The sequence below is a fragment of the Orussus abietinus genome, unplaced genomic scaffold (assembly GCF_000612105.2).
Source record: "Orussus abietinus isolate OABI.00-Male unplaced genomic scaffold, Oabi_2.0 scaffold54, whole genome shotgun sequence".
NCBI lineage: Eukaryota > Metazoa > Arthropoda > Insecta > Hymenoptera > Orussidae > Orussus > Orussus abietinus.
In genome coordinates this window covers 663,200-684,926 of record NW_019394260.1, presented here as the reverse complement: position 1 = coordinate 684,926, position 21,727 = coordinate 663,200, and the positions used below count along the sequence as shown (strand labels likewise).

Here is a 21,727-nt window from a genome sequence, read left to right as displayed (position 1 = left end):
TTAAATGTATCTCATTGGGCAACGTGTATGTAAAAAATTATCGAATCTTGCGAGGCCGCGAATATTGGCTTTCGAGTCTGATAGAGCAACCTTGCACGAGGAGCACGGTTTCCTTTTGTTACTAAAGCAGTCATGATAAGTAAAATTAGTATATTATATCGTGCGCGTTTAACATGTTTACAGCAGATGCTTGTATATTTGAAAAAACAACTTGTGAAGAACATGGACTTCCGCGAACTCTGGCTTTCGACTCTGGTAAAACAACTTTGCGAGGGAACTGTGGTTTTCGTTGATTTTTAAAACAGCGATAAAAAAGTTAAATAAGTACACTATATTGCGTGTTAAGTTTATCCTTAAACGAAGAATCTTAGATCCTAATTATGGAGTGATTCAAAATTGCACAAAACCGAACAAATTATGGCAGATATGGTAGAACCAAGAATACATATTTGTTTTGATGAATGAAATTTCATGAACACCACGTTCATCCTTAGGGCCTAGACGCTGAAGTTTCTAACGATTCGGTGTATTCAGTTTGGAGAATAGTTTTATAAATATTTTCACATTTTATATGTATATAGAATGACCCTTTACACGTTACCTTAAGCGCTCTTGCACGGAACCGTGGCCTTTCTTTGTTCCTTATGCAGGAAGGATAATTAAAAATAGTTATATATCTTTTCAACAAATGACTGCATATCTTAATAATGCAGAACAACGTGCATGTACAGAATTATCGACTTCCACGAGGTCGCGAGCCCTGGCCTTCGATTCTGATCCCGCGACCTCGCGAGGCGTCCATGGTTTTTCTCTTTTCTTCGTTAGGCGGTAACAATAACATTAGTAGGTCACCTAGTACGCGTTAAATTTGTTCAAAGCGCACGATTGCGAATGTTAAATGTATTTTACGGGAAACAGCGTGTACGCAAGGAATATGAACTTCCGCGAGTTGCGGCCTTCGGCGTTGGTCGCGTGGCCTTGTTCCCTGATCGTGGTTTTTCTTCGTTCTTATCACTGTATCACCACGTAACATTAGGTTACATTGCGCACGTGTGGTTTTTCATCGTTTCATCCAGTTTTCAGAGAACCCGTTTTTCGAGAAGACGTGTTATAAATAATGGAAAGATTATTGCAAGATTTTTCTTCGCTCTTATCACAGCATCACTGCGTAACCTTGTATTGCGCCGACTGATTTGAAAGGGGTTTCACTTCACCTTAATCATATTAACAAGACCATTTTGTATGTCCGAGCTTCAACGCTTGGACTGCAAATTTTTAAAAGGTCATAACGAGCGCAGACCGAAATCGTCTTCAAATGTCGAGTCATCGACATCGCCCGACATCGTGGATTCGTAAACGAAGCGATCGCCGCAACAACTGTTTACCCTCCGTAACCGATAACAACCATGCCCGCGCGGGTCCGCGACAATAATTAAACACTAAACGGTAAATACTACGTACGGAATAATAAACACGAAATGTGAAATACTCCCGAGTGCGTCGCTCGAACACGACGAACGTGACTCTCGGTTCAGTTTACGCGCGTCGCCGTGATAGCGCACGCCCGCATCTCCGTTCGTCTCACTTGCTCTCCGGCGCACTGTCGTCGTGTCTCTCTCGCTCACCCTTCTCGCGCCCTCGCTTCGTCTCTCGCGCTCCTGTTATATCTCGCCCTCGACGCGTCTCCCTCTTTCTCGTTCTTCCTACTCGCGTTCTCCCTGTCTCTCTTGCTCTCGTTATAACTCGCCCACGTCGCATCTCTCTCGCACAAATGCACCCTTACTGCTTTTCTCCCGCTCTACGGTGCGTTTTAATTACGTCTCTCTCGCTCTTGTTATAATTCACCTTCATTGCGTCTTTCTCGCTCGCGTGATAACTCGCTTTTAACATATATCTGTCGTTTTCAATATATCCGCCCTTGATATATCTCTCTCGTTTTCAATATCCGCGTTTCCGTCGCTTCTTTCTCGCTCTACACATACTCTCTTTGCGTCTCCCTCGATCTCCTTACTTGCGCCCCCGCGACGTCTCTCTCGCTCTCGTTATACTTCGCCCTCCCTGTGTCTCCGTCGCTCCCACTATACTCTCCCTCGATGTGCCTCTCTCGCTCTCGCGATAACTCACCCTTGAGGTATTCCTCGATCTCGCTACCCGCATCTTGCCGCGTTTTCCCGCTCCGAGGCGCCCTCTTCGCTTCTCACTCGCTCGCCCTACTCGCGCCCTCGCTCCATCTCCCTCGCTCTTACTATAACTTTCCCTCGCTGCATCTCTCTCGCTCTTACTATATCTCCGCTCGCTCGCACTCTCTTCCTCTCTCGGACGCAGGTCCTCTCTCTCGTCCTCCCGCATTCGCTGCGTCTTTCTCCTCAACGGCCAGTCGTCGGACGCGAGCCAAGAGGGAGAGAGAGAACGATCTAGGAAGAGCGAGACGCTCAAAGACGGAGAAAGGGGGAGAAAGAGAGAGAGAGAGCGCGACGCTCGCCAGTCGCGTTCGCGCGACAGAGACAAAGACGACGGCGCAGCGCCGCGCGTCGCCTCGGCCGGGGCCAGTCGCGACCGCGCGAGCGCGTCGATCGGTCAGTCTGCCAGTTCACGACCTAACCTCTCCCGGGTCGAGCCGCGTATCCACGAGTTACCGCCGACCCAGAGCGGCGAGTGCCGATCGGGCCGGGAGCACGCGGCTCTCTAGAGCGTCGACTCGAAGGCGAGTACCAATGCGCGGCCCCGCGCCCCCGCGTGCCCCAAGGTGCCCGAGGCGCCGCAGCGGCCGGTCGCGCTTGGCCCGCCGGCGAGCGGCCTCTGCCCTCTCGCTCCCGCTCCCGCCCGGGCGCTCTGCGCCCTCTCTCTCGCTCCCTCGGCGCTCCACAGCCCCGAGCGAGAGGCCCGACCTGCCGGACAAGGGCAAGGACTGACCCAGCCGCGACCCAGGTATGTGCGCGCGCACCACGTGGACTTGCCTTCGATGCATAGAACTTGTTGACATAAACATGTAAGATGTAACGCAGGGGGAGGTTAGATAAAAAGAGATCCTTCGTCTCCGGATTCTTCCAGAAGTTCTTTTACCACCTTCCTAAATGTAGGACATATCGTATCATTTTTTGTATACCTCAAAATGGACAAATTTCCGATTAAAAATGAAAAAGAAATTTCGCGTGGTTTTACCGCTATTGTTATCGCTTCATGCAGAAAAAGAATTCACATTCATAACGAAAAATTCGACTTGCTTCGACAAATATGTGAACAGTTGGAGATGGACCAGCAAATGTTTAATCCAAAAATATATTGTTATATTGAAAACAAAAAAGGTTACTTTATCGAAGCAACGGAAATTCTGTTCATGGTTGCAATATTCTTTTCTAGCAACGATATTTTTCTGGCTGTTACTAATTCATTCGCTAATTAGGAGACTTTTTCTTTCTAAAATAAGCTCCCCACTGGTTACATCTTCATTCGATATGATTTTTGCTGTTTGGGTAATTATTCCTGTAGTAAGAGGAAACATTTATCAGCAGTGTTTTTTGCTGGAAGCAGAAATTTCTTTTCTTCGCGTCAGATTTCATATTGGAGATGGGAATACCTCCTTCTCTGGACACTTTAATGTTTGCACGTACTATACCAAACATGATGCAAAGAAGGCAAGATGTGTTACGACGCAGTCTTTTCGACATGACAGCCATAGTATAATTCCAAAGGTAGCCACGTTTGCTCATCAATCAGTCACACCTTTAATATATTCCAATATGGCGGTGTCCTGAAAGGTGCGGAACGAGTCAAAGATAAAACCTTCGTGTGAACACATCTTGTCTCCTTTACGTCGTGATACCAATGTTCTCTTCATTTTTATAAGCCCTATGCCTGGAAGCGTGGAACCACTTTCGTCGTGTTTTTGGAACGCTTCAACGGGTTATGTAGGTATCCGATCTGATTGCGTCACGCTCGATAGCGATCGATATATCTCGTATGTATTGCTTATCGATCTTCGAGGTTACGATTTGGATCGAGTCTTGGGATATAGGTCTATGGATTATGAATAGACCGGATTAAATACATCGAGATGCGAGGAGTAATCGTCCGATCGAGATCCGTGACTTCATAGGCACGTAGTCATGAGTCACGTGACCGGCGCCGCCATCTTGTTTTCTTAGCCAATGAACAGCAAAGTGAGAAATCCTTTCAAAATGACGCTTTCGTTAATTTATCCCCATATCTAATACGTTAGATGCGACGGAATCGATTGTTTAGCTATATTGTCTGTATGGACAGCTCAACGAGTATTAATATTGTGTATGAAGCGATATTCATATATCGCTTTGATTGCATGGGATATGTGGCCAGTATAGTACACCTCGTGGCTAAAGGGTTAAATCTCCGTTAAATCGTCCTATTCTGGAAATTCATGTATTAAAATCATCAACCTGCGAGTAATAGTTTCAGAGTGACATTTCCTCTTATAACGTCTACATCTGCAAATCATCGCATTCTGAATACCGGCGCGTTAAGGTGTTACGAAATAGTCTCCCTATATATAACGTCTATATGTAACGTCTTAAAATGCCTAACCTTGGAAAGCACAGAAAACGTAAATGAATTCTGCGAGTCCACCTCTCGATTTTCCACTTCCTAACCTCTTTAACATTCCACCGCGTTATCTTACTACGAGTCGATTAAAGACAACAACGCAGATGTATCTTCCTCTCTTGTTTCTTTTCTTCTTTTTTTTTTTTTTCTTTCAATAATGCTTTATCGGGCGGAAAGATAAAGCGCCGCCAGGAGGGACGATTAGAGCGGACTATATCGTCGCGTCTTTTACGCTGAAAGAGGAACCAGTGATAACTGGATCGCGTTGGGAATTTCGCGAGCGCGCGCTTATTCGTGGGCGCGCATGCGCGCGCAGCGCCGCCCCTCGGCGGGTGAGTGCGACGTTTCGGGGCAGCGTGTTTGCGCCTCGCTTGTTTGTACACACCGCGGTCGACGATCCCAGGCGACTCGTTAACCCTGAAATAACGAAAAACGAGGGGGGGACAAAAAATGGTCGACTTTCTTTTCTAGCATCGAAAATGTATGCTTCTATTCAGAACCGTTCCTGGCGGAAGTACAACATGCACGAGAGAAAATAAAGGAATGGCCAGGAAAACCACAATTCGGATAACCTTCCCAGGAGGTTATGACAACCAGAGCGACTTAGTATAAGAACAAAGTATATAAAGAGGTTATGGTAAAACCACGAAATAGCATGAGGAGATACAATGCCATGTATTAGAATCGTCCCCACTTTAGGGACTCAAGACCTTAAGATTTTTTTCGCTCTAGGGCCGAAAGCGCCTCCATGAAATTTTGCAATTAACAAATTATCGTCTGCTAGACTTTATCGCGTTAAACACGTCTCGTTTTGTATATCATCCGCGGATTATCGATTCGCTTTGCGTACCTTAATTGCAAAACTAAAAGCATTTTAGGTCATTCTGGGGCCACTTTCTGTGGAACCGACCACAGGCGTTATGTTCCCTTATACTACTTCGTGGGTACAATAATTTCTACATTTTATAAATTTACTGAAAATTTAATGTTGACTTAGTATACCATGTCTGAACAAAACTTCCAGCAAAGGTGTTATAAAATTATAATGTTTCTTTTTAATAGTGTACATTTAAAGTCCATGATTTCAAAATGCATTTTCTAGAACGTGTAATGGAGAGAAAAAAAAACGGATTTTTATTCAGCCTTGACGTCATGGTAACGGATTTTCCTGCAGATCGCGACTTCCAGGCCCTGAGGGGACGCATTTTAATGAAGAGGGGAAACACACAGGAAAACATGGAGAATATCTTTATACGGGATTTGTTATACGCTTGTCTGGTGATTTACGTGCATGAAAAATGTGCAACGTCACCGGTTAGATTAAAATTTCCTGTAAGTCGCGACTTTCAGGAGTCACGGACGTTCGATTAAACAACCTAGGTAAACAAAGTGATGAAAAATTTGCATGAAATTTGCCTCATTAAAGATCACGAAACCAGTCACGAGGGTGCTGCTTATGAGTCCTCATTTGGAACTCATATCAGCACAATGAGGAACCAAAATTACTTAAATATGAAACAATGTTAAGTGCATGCAATGCCTAAATGTTTGCTCGCATATGCACAGCTAAATTAATCTCACGCATTGTCGATAAACAATTGGCAGCGTCCCTAGCTCATATTTGAGTAATGGCGTGATGGAAACGGGAACATGGAGCAACCTCATACTTAGCTCACATTTGTATCGTTAACTAACTTCATACAAGGTACGCAAATTAACGCCATGGAATGACGTTACAGCTCCCGTTAAATTTTCCATAAATTTTCAGCTCATAAATGTCGGTTATGGCATTACTGGAATATGACTCGGGTATACGGTAAATATATATCCCTACAACCATTTCTGACAAATTGACCGGGAATTTTTCTTCATAATTTATCGCGCAACGTGTGTACACACATTGCAGAGATTTTATGCAGCGAATGGTCTGCTAATTGCTTTTAAATCGATTTTTTTTCCTCATCGTATGATCCTCGTGAATTCCTGTCTGGGAAGAGGCTCCAAGAAACTCGGAAGAGTCCCGAGCCAAGTACATTTGCGCGACGGTAGTTTTACGCGGAATTCCTTCGATGTGTTCTTGATGAAATGAATTCCAAATGTACCATTGAAGATTCATGAAAGATGGTTTTTTTTTCCTTTTTTTTTTTTAATACGTGACGTCGCGGTGAACACGTTTTCTCCGCGTCGCGACGTCGAGTCTCTGAGTCACGAGCATTTGAATAAACAAGAAACACTCTGGAGGTTGTAGGGTATGATTTTACACGGTGCGCGTCGTTAAGCCGCCCAACAAAATTACTTGAATTATATATGCACTAAGTTGGAACGCTAATGCATGTTTTTGGGCAACCGTGACGTCCGCGTTAACGAGTTTTCTACTAGTTGGCGGCATTTGATTAAACAAAAAAGGAAACTGGCAGAAGGTTAGGCTGAACAGTTTTATATGGAGTGGATCGCAAGTTCTGGGGGCAGGAGGATTAATTTATTTAGTGACGCACGCTCGTAATCGAGAAACTAGGTGAAGTTTGGCGCCAACTATTGATACGCACATAGACAGGTGTAAAGTGTTAAAAATACGTCGTTTTGCGGTGCCTTAAAAATGTAGTTATCAATTCCTTTTCGAGTTATTTACTCGGTCGAGGATTTATTTACTTAGTGACGCACGTTAGTAATCGAGAAAACTAGGTGGAGTTTGGCGCCAACTATTATTTATAGTTACGTACGTACAGACGTATAAACGTGTTAAGAATTTGTTATTTTGCCGCGCCTAAAAAATTATTATTTCCTTTTCGAATTATTTACTCGTTTGGGGATTCATTTATTTAGTGGCGTACGCATGGAATGCGCACTTGTTGAGATTTCTAAATTTTGTAAAGGAAGAAGAAAAAAAGACGGACCGGTGAAAGAAATTATCGTTGCACCACCCACGAAGGCTTAATCAATTAATGTATGAGTTAACAGATAATTTACTAAATAGATTTAAGAAAAAAAAAAGAATTAGAATGCGTCATCGATATCCTATATAATCAAGAGGGACTGTCCGAAAAATATGTTTCCAGTACTTACCCTGAGAATACGATGTCATTGAACGAAAGAAATCATTTTAATTCAAAGATCAATTATTTGATTGAAATAAATTCAAATAAATGCGTCACGTGTTCCGAAGAGACGTTGCGTCTAATTTATTCGAGTTCGTTCGAGTCAAATAATTGTTCTTTTAATTAACAAAATATTTCTTCGGTCGAAGGAAAATGTTTTCTGAGTGTATGGACGCAGAAGTGCGTTACTCTGTAAATCCTTATTGTCTCTGTTGAAGTTAACTTTTTAAGTCTTTGTAAATCCTTGCAACTATGCGATTAATGGCTTTCTAATTTGGACAAGACGGGTCTGCAAGTGATGAGCACTTGATTAAGTGGTACACCTCAAATTGTGCGCACTTCCGATGGCGAGGAGCCAAACCTGCGGATATCTCGGGGTGTATAATAAACGATGATGTTCGGTATGCAAAGAAAGGAGCGAGCGCGTGTTTTCGCTCTAAAACGAAAGACGAAGACGCGCGTGTTGACTATTTACGAAAGGCGTATAAAGTGAAAAAAAAAAAAAGTCGCACGTTTCCGAGATCGAAAAGCGATGCCGTGTATGCTAATAAGACCATGACTGTGGATACAGAGAATGATCCACGACTCATCCACCTGTAGATTCCTTGTACCAAAGAAGTCGTATGGCAAAACGTTGTATGATCAATATTTAACATATTTCACGTATAATCAACTTGTATGAAAGAATGTATGAGATTTTAGAAAATTATACGTACTGACGTGCGCGATAGTTAGCAAATATCAATTTCGGAAAGACAATTGTTGAATGAGTAACTTCTTACGGTTCTTATGGACCCGCGGAAATAGCGAACTCTCGTTGGTTGTTCTTAATGTTCAATTGTGTTCAAAACTATTGATTGTACGACATTTGATTATACAACGTATCAACTTTGACGCCTGTCAGAGAGAATACAGAGGGGCTATTCTTTTTCGCCTTCTCTATTTTTCAGACATGCTGTCATCATAGTCTGATCAATGTACAAGATCTATACATCAAGAAATTCGTAGCTCTGAATGACGCGTTATGTCCTACGCCCATAAATATGATTTTAAAAGCAACATGTCCAATTGAGAGACTACAGAGGAGCTATTCTTTTTCGGCTTCTCTCCCTTTCAGACATGCTGTCATCATAGTCCATCAATTTAACATTCAAAGCAACAAGTCTGAATGAGGGAGGACAGGAAAGCTGTCTTCTCCCTTCTTGCTGTTTCTCTTCATTCTCTTTTATTTCTGCTATCTTCACAGTCTGATCAATATAAAAGATTTATACATATGTCCTACGTCCATATGTGAAGCTTTGAAAGCAACAGGTGGGAGCGTGGGAGGACACAGGGGCTTTTCTCGGTTTCCTTCTCTTTCCTTTATTTTTTCCATTATATCCCGGTTAGTGTGTGGGGTCCATACGTCTGCATACGTCCTACGTCCATGAATATGTCGCGAAGAGTCGAATAAACCGAAGGCGCGGTTGTTCCCGCCAGGGTGATGCAAAAGCGGTCCGAAGTTGCGTCCTTGCCAGGAGTTGGCTGGTTTATGCCCAAATATTAATTCCGCCATTTATTCCGACGCTTATGAAGTCTTGCCGCGGCGCAAATTTCGAGGAAAATCCTCCGGGTACGAGGTAACCTAACCTGAAATTAATTGAGATACGAAATCGAGCGTGAAATAACCTCCTCCCATTTCTAGTCGGAAAGGAGAATTAATTGGTCGTGATTAAATTCACCGTCAAATGGTCCCTCGACCCATCTTCGGCTTAAACGATTACCTAACAGGAATTATATACACCTCACTCGTATCTTTCGGGACAGCGCTTCTTGAGAGTAAAAGATAGCGATAACACGTCTTAATATATGTATATTTTTTCCCATTTACTTAGTCACTTGCCGATTAGTCTATACACTGGTTTATTACGTCTAAGTAAGTGGTGTAATGATAATATCAAATACCGGTTCGTTCTTTACGCAATTGTTGAATTTATTTTCGGTATTCAGGAAATCAGTTAAATCTTCGAATTGCAAAATTGAAGAATTAAAGATATTAGGAATTTTATTTCGGAATTTCGAAATTTCCGAATTAAAACTCGATATCTATGAGTTCCTCCGAGTGAGCCAAAATATATTAGCCGTATTGCATGTCCACCTTAAGGTGATATGAAAGTGTCATATATGCATACGAAAAAGTCAAAATATTGATAAAACTCTTCTCCAAACTGGATGAAACGAATCATTTGAAACTTCAGCACGTGATTATGGAGGCCCTAAGGAAAACGCCGATGCTCGTGAAATTTCATTTTTTCAAAAGAAAAAAAAAAAATATGTGTCCTTAGTTCTAGTCTGAGATACATGCAACATTTTTCTTTGAAAAATGAAATTTCACGAACATCGCGTTCCTCCTTAGGGCCTTCATAATCACGTACTGAAGTTTCAAAGGATTCGGTGCACTCTGGAGAAAAGTTGTATAAATATTTTGACGTTTTGATATATATAGCATGACCCTTTAATATCACCTTAAATTATTCCCGTCCGGTTTTCCTACTCGCGGAGGAGAAAAATCATGGCGGGAAGGAAAAAACTAAACGAAACTTCCCGCTAAGCATGGAGGGGAGCGGATTAAACGGCGCGCTTGCCGTGTAGCAAGTGACGCGCACTGGCTCGCGAGAGTGTGCGCGCGCATCTGCGCACGAGTGTGCGCGTAGAGCGCGAGTCCCGTAGGCGGCGCGCGCACTCCTGACCGATAGAGCGACCGGAGCCTTTTCGCTTTCACCTATCTCGTCATTTCCCCGACTCTCACGGAGAGGATATTTTTAGCCACACCTTCTTCGCGCCCACCTCTCTTTCTCTCTCTCTCTTTCTACGGATGTAACGTATATGCCTCTCTTTCTTCGTCGTCCGTGCTCGAGGAAACGCCTTTGAGACTCGCCAGGTCGACTTTGAGCCGGCTCGATAAATTATTTCCCCAGAAAACGAAAATCCGGGCTTTGATCTTTGATGGGCCCAGAGGAGTCTAAAGGTAACTATTTAAACCTGGAATTCAATTGAAGAGATATTTGGCAGCTGGCCGAGATTCTAAGATGGATGCAAATAATTATCCACTTAACGGAAACTGTGGAATAAGAGGAAACGCAATGTGGAACTCCCTTAGAATATGGCGCCGAGCGGAGTCATCTCGTTAGCTTCGCGGATTCGACTTTTCTAAATACACGAAATGCGCTCGCTCGGGTTCCAGACACCTTGAAATTCGAAATTCTAGGGAAACTGGGACGAGGGTTTGTCTTTTACAGCTGGAAGAGGTATTTCCATGTAACGTCGCTTTTGGGGGAATATATTTTAAAATGGTTAAGGCGGACCTTTCGATCGTGTTGTTTGAAACTGGACGGAAACGGACTCTCTAGTTGATTAAAATCACGCGAAAATACATTTAGGAGTTCTCGCCGCCGTAAAGTGAATGGGCCATAAATGGATTAGGACGGGTGGTTTAACGGGATTATTTAAAACTGACCGAAATCTGACCTACTAGATGATTAGAATCACGCGATAATAAATTTATGAGTTTTGCCGCCCTAGAATGAATGCGCCATAAATGGATGAAAACCGGCCTTTGAATAGGGTTATTCAAAACTGACCGGAAACTGACTCACTGGTTGATCTAGAATCACGCGAAAATATATTTATGAATTCTATCGCCCTAGAGTGAACGCACCGTAGACGGATTAGGGAGGGTTATTGAAGCATATAATAATTAAAACCGGTCGAAAGGGGATTTTCGGATTAAACCGCTCGGGTAAATGGATTATGATGGGCCGTGGAACCGGCTCGCAATTCAATGGAAGGCCCAAAAGTCAAGCCGTGAAACAATGGGCAACCCGATTTCGAGGTTAGGTCGCTCATACGGCACTTTAATCCCGGATTAAGGCGGTCCGGCGGAACTGGACCGGCCGGTTTGTCGTAAAACTTGGGACTTCCCGTAAAGGGTATCGACTGCAGCCGCGGCCCATAACCTTTCGGCGATTAATCACCTTTCGGTCCCTTACCCTTATGTCGGGTCCCGTTACTCGGGCCGAGCGCGTGGACGAGAGAGTGGAATCGAGGACGAGACGCTTGGATTAAACGGGGAAAAGTAACGGAGCAACTAACGGGCTGTGAATTAAACACGCTGCGGTTTTACCGGGGCGACCGCTACCGCCCGAGGATGCAGCCTAAGGCCGCCATCTTGCGAGGAACGATTTCTTTTAAGCGAGATGCCTCTATGTGTCTACCAATATTGGCTAGATTGCTTTAAACGGCCCTTTCTAATGTTTCCTTTTTTTAATGCCGTAGATGCAATATTAGGCTGTTTATTCATATTCGAGATGCAGCCTAAGGCCGCCATCTTGGATGCGGCCTTAGAGAAAAGAACTAATGGCTTCCATCGATACAAAACGCAGCGACGTTCAACATCTAACTTCATATCTTTTTTCATAATATTCTCATGCCGAACAGATATAAGAAATCATAAAACGAACGCTTTTCCCGGCAAATAAATCCGGCAAAGATGCAGCGGACCGCCGCCATCTTGGATGCGCCGAGGAGCTTGGAGTTTTCCCGGAGTATGGAAAACACGCGTTATTTTTGGAGGGAAGCGATCACTGTCTCCAAGAAAACCGACTTTAGATCCGGTTCGGCGTCTTCTGATTAATCGATTCGGCTGATTCAGAGACGATCGCGCAGATGACGCATGCCTTTCCCGGGAGTTTTTCGAGAGACGCGTAGTTCGCTCGCTCATCGGCCCGTTAATCGTCGGGAAAGGGTGACGCAAGTAATCGCCGGAATTGCACGCCGGGTTCCAAGATTTCCTCGAGAGAATCTTCGCGTTATCGTACGAGTCATAATAATGTTCTCTGTGGCGCATGTAATGTGTGTCTCATGTGTTAAGAGATGCCTTATATGAACTCTGTCCAGGCGTTCGAGAAACGTTCGCCATGCCGTTGAAAAAAAAAAGAAAAAAGAAGAAATTGTAACAAATTCCTCATTAATTTATACCGTTAACAAAGAATTATGATAAACTCATGAAACGGTATACTCGATTTATTTACAGCGTTAAGAAAAAATAGAATAAATTAATTAAACGTAAGTCAGAGGTTTTATAACGACAATTCTTTGTTATTATATTGTGCAACTGAAAACGAAGATCTCGCAACAAGTCTCAAGTATCAGTTGTCTCCATCTTCGTGGTGTACCACTCATATAGTTTGTGACAGCTGATGAAATTCCCAAATTTCGCAAAGAACGAGCCTATGTAAGAAATTATTCTTGTATTCGTCAAGAAGGATTAATAACCCAGTACGTATCGCAATAAAAGAGTACTGGGTAAATAAAACATTGTTAAATGTGTTATCAACATCTTGGACGGTCAAGAATGTTCCACAATATATGCGATATATTTGCGAGACACATTTTGCCATTGTCCCGCCACAAATGCGGATTTTTCGATTACCAGAACGTTCTAAATTGTCGTGACACTTTCGTTTCTCATATCAGAGCCTTCAATACTTGTATATCGATAAAAATATGAGAACTCGACGCCATTTTAGTTCTGGTCTGGGCTGTCAACCATTTTTCTTTTTTTCGGAAATCCAACTTTTGAAAGTTTTAGGACAATTCTTGCCTGCTCCCAAGTCGTGTGTTAAGGTTTCCGACGGTTCGGTCCATTACCCTTAAAAAAAAAACGTGTGTTATTTAAGTCGACTGGAACCATTGGAATTCCTTTTTAGACTTTTCAAAGTGTTGAAAAAAGTGCGTCTTTTCATCGTTTATCTTTAAGTCCGGGATTTCGAAAACCATAGATAGGATACCTGCCCCGCGCGTTTGGTCACCGCTATCTCCGCGCGCATGCGCGCAAGAAGCCCCACCTGGCGGCCGCGTGGGAGGGAGAAGTGAGGTTATGCGCGCGAGAGGAGGCGAGGACACCGGCGGAGCGCCGTTGCTCGCGTATATACCAGTTTCCTAATGCCCGACGGCGCAAACGCGCGCGAGTCACGTTCGCACGCGCCGGCTCGTCCCTTTCGTCCAGCTTCGGTTGTGAGGTTATGTTCGGCCATAGTCCAACCGTATATTTACATCGAGGGTATACTTTAATATCGTCGAACGACGTTTAACGATTCTTTAACGCCGCGCGTCGACCTCGACCGGTGTTTAAACGATTCGCGATCTGCGCGGCCGGTCGGCGCAGACACGTGGGCTGCGCGCGCAGACCGGCATGCCGATGCGAGTGCCGCGGCCATTGGGATGCGCGAACCTAGACCGGTGGTCGCCTACCTGGACATAGTGAAGTTCCGCGGTCGTCCGCGAGGGTGCGGATCGAAGTACCGGAAGTGTTCTTCCATGTGACCTGTTCAGCCCTTGCGTCAAAGCGGTGGTTTTCCTTAATATCTTTAATAACTCGATATAAATTCCTACCGTTGCAAAAGAACCGTGCAACTTGTGCTCGCCCGAGGATCATTAAATATTGATATTCGATGTTAAACGAGGGTGTTTAAATCGGTATTTTCGAGGAGGACATTTAAATCGACTATAACGATGATACAGGATATTTCCAATATACAGGAAATCCATGATTTTTAAAGAGGGAATTGTGTTTACAAGATGCACGTAATACGTAAAAACATCATAAGTGAGAACTAAACTTCATTCGAAAAGTGAAAACTACTCGTGCGCGTACATACAAGGGGAAGTTGGGAGCCACGAGGCGTACGCCGATTCTGAACGGCCGCCATCTTGGCGCGGTGCGCGCGCAGCCTCCCCCACGCGCAGCCGGCGGCGCGCGCGACTCGCGGCGTCCCCGACCGTGGCGAGGAAAGCGCGACGGCGCGTCGACGCGAAGCGAGGCCGCATCTCGCACCGGGATCCACGCGCCACGCGGACGCTAACCTAACCTAGAAACGGGAGACCGCCGCCGAATCGCCTCGATCCCGTGCGCGCTTCCGCGTGAACGTGTCGGAAACGCGAGGTTAGTACGGTGGTGCGGTGGTCAGGTGTCGCGAGGAAGATAGAAGATAGAAGATAGACGACCAACTGAAAAATAATGGACCTCGCCGCGGTGATCGGCTCGCTCTTCCTCGGGGCGCTCGTCCTCGGGCTGGCCTGTCTCCTCGGCGCGCGCCACCGGCAAGGAAAGCGCTCAACGGATAACAGTAAGAACAACCTAACCTAAATCCAACCCCCGACGGGGAAACAGGGACGACGGCGCGATCGATCGCGCCGAGATACATAACCTCGCTCACTTATGTTAAATGAGAAATTTAAACGTCCAGGAACTGCGTTATCTTATCGGTCCTCGAAAATATATCTCAGGTTGTTTCAGGTACGAAACGATTATTCTGGATGTCTCCTATTAGCGAGTATAGCGAGGAGAACGTAACCTGTAATAGGTGGAGAGGCGGATACACGAAGATTTTTGGGGATCTTTCTTGATTTCTGAATTCGAGCTTTACTTTCGAGTAGGCAAAACTGCGGAGTTTGGGATGAGTAACGCCCGGAATTTGTGAATTTGCCAGTAGGGAGATATAAGTCACCTGGATGAGGGGTTTAATGTGATGTAGCTGCTTGAATATGTGCATGCGGAGTGGGTTATAAGCTTGCAAGACTATTGGCTGTGCCAGAAGGCGTGTTTCACGCCCGGCGTTACGTGTACTCCGGAGGTTAGGTTAAGTTAGGTTAGGTTAGGCATAATTTAAAGGTCGCGTCGCTATCGCGGCCCGGATGCGCGATGAATTAGTGCTCTCCAGACGTGAGAACAGTGCGTGGAACTTTTTTTGGATCGAGGATGAGATGCGCTAGAACAATGAGTAGACCGTTGTATGATTTAACTCAAGAATTAATGCTATGCGAATGATTGTTTCCTTCGTTTAGGATCGACGGTGGCTATTCGCACTTCTGCATTACCCATCGTTTGCTAATTTTAAATGTTAATGAATTACGGTGTCATCGGGAAGAGCTAATGAAAATGGAATTACATTATGTTAAATTTATCAACGGGCATGAATACAACGTGGGTTGAGGCAGGTACTGGATGAGGAATATGTAAGGGGCTCTTCGATCGATTACAAAGGACGTATAGGAGATCGCAGTTAGACATTGAATCTTCGTTAAGCCTTCCTAAGCGTAAAAACTTATACAAGATTATTGCGGGATATTTCATTTACTCAAGGACATTCTTTTCATTCATTTCTCGGCCTGCCTCTTTCTTAAACTTAGAGAGCGGAAAGGACCCTGAGATTTGAATCGCATGCCAAGGATACTTAACAGTCCGTATTTTACCTATATTCCGTTTCTTTTAATCCTTCCAGCTTAATCCAGAAGCTTCCGAGTGGAAACTTGGGATTATCTCAGGAACAATATTCCAGTCAGGGACCTTTCCTTCCTCGATTCTTTGCATTAGTCAGTCTGATATAAAAACTGTCGAGTGGGAATCCGAGGTTATCGTGGGGGAGATATTCGAGTTGAGGGCCTTTTCTTCCTCGATTCTTCTTCTTATCTTCCAGAGTGGGAGGAAAGCCATCGAGTAAGAGTCCAAGGTTATCGTGGGCAAATTATCCAAGCTGGGGACCTTTTTCCTGATTCCCTGGATCTTGTCGCAAGGTGAAGAAGATGGGGGACGAAGTCCTGATCTCTCCGATGAGGTCTCGACGAGGTTTCTCGAGGGAGCCTGCATGTTCGAGATTGCCGAGCGGTGGATCCGCGGCCCTCGTGGGGCCGCGGGTTTATTTATAAACCCGCGTATTTATAACCGGATGCAAGCTCGGTCACGGGACGACGAAAACGAAACGGAGACGCGCGTGCGCATGCGCATACGCACGGACACATGTAGAGGCGCGCGCATACACGCGCACGTGCGCCCCTTCCTAATCTAGAGTCGCTGGAAGGGCAGAGACTTAGATTTTGGCGAAAGATATTTCGCCAAAATCGATTACCCTACAGAAGTGACCTTCGTGAAAAAAACAACGCGGCTCGACCGATTATTTCACGAGTAACAGACACGCATGGGTACTAGTGCGTTCCTAACCTAGAATTACTGTAAGAACAGAGCCTTGATTTTTGACGTCGACATTTCGCCAAAATCAATTAACTTAAAAAAGTAACCGCGATTCGGTCGGATCGCGTTCTTATTATTCAAGCATATACATATAAGCATGTATGCAAATAAGCATGAAAGTACATTCTTAACCTAAAATCGCTGAAAGGGCAGAGGGGGACGAATCACATTTTGGCGCCGGTTTTTTTTTTTTTTAAATGGCGCGATTGAAGGCTTCTGTTATTCGACACTTTTTCGTATCGTTCTTTGCGGTTTCTCCTACATGTTTTGTACAAAGCATTTGTTTGTATTTCCAATCGATGAGGTAAAATATTTTTTACCACCGGCAGGAAGCAGTCTTGTGGTTTTCCGCCGTAACGGAGCCTCGTATCGAAAAACCTTTCGAATAAATATTGTTTCTTGTGGTCTCGCCGGCATGTTTTGTTTCAGGCAGTTTTTGTATTTGTGATGGTTAAGCAGGAATATCGAGTTTGTTGCGGTTCGTGAAGCGGTAGTTCTTTCCGATTTGGTGCAGCAGATTCTTTTCTTGTATCGAATTTTCGTCCGTAAGGAAACTAAATATCAAAAAACATTTCCCATAAACATTGTTGCTTGGGATTTCTTCCATACATTTTATTTGAAATATTTCGTCATATCTCAAACCGTTAGGCTTAAATAATTAATCACAAAGGTGGAGGACACTATGAGCTTCCGACTCCTTACTCGGAGTTCCGGTTTTCGCCCAAACCTACGCCCAATAGGAGAGAAAACTTCCAACAAAAGTTGTTCCTTGTAATTTTGCCAACACGTCTTATCTGAAACGTTTTTTCATATCTCGAATCGTTAACTTTGACTATTCGATTTTAGTCGCGAAGTGCGCTACCGAGCCTTCGACTGGACGCGTCCTTCAACCTTGCAATTCAAGCTTCCGTCCGAAACTAATTGCGACAGCAGAAAATACTTCCGACAAAGCTTATTCCCCCCAATCTTCCCTATATTTTTTATCCGAAACATTTTCCCACCCCACGTACCGTTGAACCTAAATATTCAGCGGAACGGCAGAAAACGTAACGAACTTTCGACTCGGTGAAAGTGCTCCTGGCGACCGGAAGACGGCGAGGAAAAAAGAATGAAAGAGAAGAAAGGGGGAAAAACGGAGACACTTTTACGGTTAAATTGGAAAACGCTCTTCCTCCGTGACCATTCATGGATGGACGTCTCAAGGGAGAAGGAGAGAAAACAGGAGGAAAGAAAGGAAAAAAACGAGAGGCCCTCTTGGAGCGGATTTTCGGGCCGTGAGTAACGAGGGTGATTCACGGCCGAAGCTCAACTCATCGACAATTTGCAATCCTGCAACAAAGGCTCGATGATTGCGAATACTTTGTTAAGAAAGAGAGACATCGGTCCTTGAAAAATGGAAAAGCGAGCGATCTAATACGAAACATTGCAAATTTACATTAACGTTATCTACGTGCAATTTTGCAAACTTTGAATACGCCAGTTTAACATTTCGTTAGTGTGGGTCGATCTTTTATATATAAATGATATTAATTTTGCATATTTTCGTAAAATTGAAAGAGGGGCCGGTTTGATGAGGCCTTGAACTTGCGAATTTCCCAAGACCTCGGGGGGTCGATGATTGCAAATACTTTGTTAAGAAAGAGAGACATCGGTCCTGAAAAAATGGAAAAGCAAGCGATCGAATACGAAACATTGCAAATTTACATTAACGTTATCTACGTGCAATTTTGCAAACTTTGAATACGCCAGTTTAACATTTCGTTAGTGTGGGTCGATCTTTTATATATAAATGATATTAATTTTGCATATTTTCGTAAAATTGAAAGAGGGGCCGGTTTGATGAGGCCTTGAACTTGCGAATTTCCCAAGACCTCGGGGGGTCGATGATTGCAAATACTTTGTTAAGAAAGAGAGACATCGGTCCTGAAAAAATGGAAAAGCAAGCGATCGAATACGAAACATTGCAAATTTACATTAACGTTATCTACGTGCAATTTTGCAAACTTTGAATACGCCAGTTTAACATTTCGTTAGCGTGGGTCGATCTTTCATTTATAAATGATATTAATTTTGCAAATTTTCGTAAAATTGAAGGAGGGGCCTTGAACTTGCGAATTTCCTAAGACCTCGGTGGAGGAGTCGAGGGTTTCGGATACCAGGGATGAGTCAGGTTAGCCGGGCGTAGATTCGCAAATTGATTGGCCGAGGGAAAAATGTACCGTTTGGCCCGGGAATTTCGATACTCCCCACCCCTTGGAAAATTTTGGAAAAGGGTCTTCTTGGTGAGGTCCGGGACGGAGGTAGGCACATTGCTCCCAGAGTCTTTCGAGGGCAAGGACGAATCCAGCAGGTGGACGCGTCTTAGACGCGTTTTCCTTTTAATATTTGCAAGTGAGAGTACTAGTAGAGTAAGGGCGAGTCGACGCGATCGAATCTGAAGTCGAAGTTGAAGTCGATACCGATGCGCAGTTTGGCCAAAATCAAGGACAAGACTCAGGTTGGTGAAAGTGTTCGAAGATTTCGCCGATTTATATTTCACTTGATTCAATTATTCAATTATTCAATTATTTGGGGACGAGCCGATGATCCGGTCGAGGGTTGAATTTTTTACTTGGGGCTAGGTCATGGTTGAGAGTAATGTTAAGAGTTGAAGGAAGTTCGAAAGATTTTCTTGAATTATTTCTGTCGTGGTTAATTAAATTATTTAATTATTAATTGATGAAAAAGTGAATTTCCAAGGGGTTGAAACTTGTTCGGAATAGGCTTGAAGTGGAGGGCGAGTTTAGGTCGGTGAAACTTTTGAAGAATTTTGCCGGTTTAATTTTCACTCTGTGAATTAAATAATTAATTAACAAAGACTTGTCCAGGCGGAGGATCGACATTTGTTTAGAACTAGAACTTTGGCCTTGAACTAGTTCAAGGCCAAAGACAAGTTTAGATTGCTCGAAACGATGTCTGTTTAATCATAACTCGGTCAACTAAACTAAATTATTGCTAACTAAAAACTAAATTATTAATTGAAGAAGTTAGCTGGTTAAGGGTTAACATTTATTTTGAAGTAGTTCGAGAAAAAAAAAATGTGTTTGGAATTAAGTTGAGAAATTTGCCGGTTTACTCTTAACTCTGTAATATAAATGAGTAATTGATAAAGCCTTGACTTGACGCGATAAAAAAGTGACAATTATTTAGGGTTGATTAGAGGTTTAAATCGAGCTTAAAAGGTTAAATAATTTCATAAATATTTTGTATTTATTTTCAGTTCAGTAGGTCAGGGTTCGGTTGTCGAGGTCAAGGTCGGTTCTAAAAATTTATTGAAATTATGGGAAAATCTCGGTTCATATTTTGACACTTGGAAAATTAACTAATTAATTAATTCTAACGTTGCCGAATTAAAAGTTAACTTATCTAAAATTGGGTAAAAACTGAAAACTGTTATAAAAGTCGAAATGCAGAAATTTGAGAAACGTTTGTTTATCCGAGAGAATTGTACGATTAATTAACATGTACGTGACGGGATTTACATACCGGAAAATTAATTGATTAAGATTAGGTCAAGGTCTGAGACAATGCTATAAGACACAGGCCACGGAAATGTGTGAAACGTGAATAATATGGAAATGAGTGAAATAATTATTCAACCCGTACGTACAGCAACGGACATTAACGTGTTCCTTCGTATATTTTATCCTCATTGCACGACGGAAGGATCATCTAATGTTCATAAATGTACATCCGAGGGAAATAGTTATTCCACTTCGGTATTAATGATACTCATTATTATTCCGATCTCATTTATTATTACACCGATGACAAATATATGCGGGACGGTATTAATATATCCATGCGAGGAAAATAATAATTTCACATTAATATTATTCCAAATTTTGGAGTATAGGACATAACAATTATACCGCAAAATATATGGAAGAAAGGCTTTAAGGTGACATAAAAGTGGCAAACTTTATAACATGAATATGAAGGCTATAAGGAAAGTCCTGACACTCATGGCATTGTTTTAAAATTTGATTATAGACGATTAAAAAAAATTCTATGTAAGAAATGAAATTTCATGGGTGGTGGGACCTTCCTAATAGCCTCCGTATTCACCTCGTAAAGTTTGAAACGATTCGGTATACCCAATTCGGAGAAAAGTGTCACAAGCTAGTCCTCTTTGACGCCACTTTCATATCGCCTTAACCCTTTGCACTGGTGTGCGTGTTTACGCACTCTCCTTCGTTACTTCTCTCGTGTGTACATTGGTCGGTATTAACCCTTTGCGCTCGAAAAAAAAAGATTATTTCTCTTATCAGGATGTTACTTAGCAGAACTCTCCGTTTTCGGTACTGTTTAACGTAATACCGGTGACGAAATATGTGCGGGAAGGGGTTAATGTCCGCCAATGTACCCGCCAGGGGAATAATTGCCTCTCGTGTTCCCATTTAGCCCTACTTAGTATTTCTCGGTATTTTGCGGTTTATCGTGCCGGTGGAATGGCATTTAATATCCTCCGATGTACAGGGCACCCGCTATCTGGCTCTCTTTACAACCGGTATATGTGAGGACGGATTTCCCGCTTTATGGGTTTTACCGGGAATTTCCCGTCCCCGGTCGGGAAATCCTCGAAAAGGGATTTTTACCTGCACTTTAAACCGTACGTGCGGATCGACGCGCAGAGGGTGACGCAGGGTAAGGGCTCGGCTTTATACCTTATCGCAGGAGCGGGTCAAGGACTTGGTCGAGTGGCATTCAAGTAGGTCACGAGGAATTATCCTCGTAAGGATGTACAGGGTGTCCTTAAAAGGATATGAAAGAGTCAGCCTATGTATATACATCTGAGAAGCCAAATCGTTGGGGAAAGTATTCTTCGAATTGGATGTACCGGTTCGTTTCAAATTTTCCCACGTGAACATGGAGGCCCCGAAATTGGTCCTGAAATTCGTGTAATTTCATTTTTCATGAAAAATTTATTTACTTATGGACCAGAACC

General features: G+C 43.5%; 1 protein-coding gene across 3 annotated transcripts in view; it reads left to right on the top strand.

Annotated features, from left to right (window-relative positions):
- The first annotated feature begins 2,565 nt into the window (after positions 1-2,565).
- LOC105700833 (transducin beta-like protein 2) overlaps positions 2,566-21,727 on the top strand; it is a 46,909-nt gene continuing 27,747 nt past the window's right edge. Inside the window, exon 1 of one of the 3 annotated variants that reach the window (XM_012427029.1) lies at positions 2,566-2,928. Coding sequence is in view for 2 of the 3 variants with exons in the window: in XM_012427027.2 (XP_012282450.1) it covers positions 14,731-14,839 (109 nt within the window). In the remaining variant the exon portion in view is untranslated. Of the gene's footprint in view, positions 2,929-13,648; positions 14,840-21,727 lie in introns of those variants that run through there. The other 2 variants (XM_012427027.2, XM_012427030.2) reach the window with 2 other exon arrangements.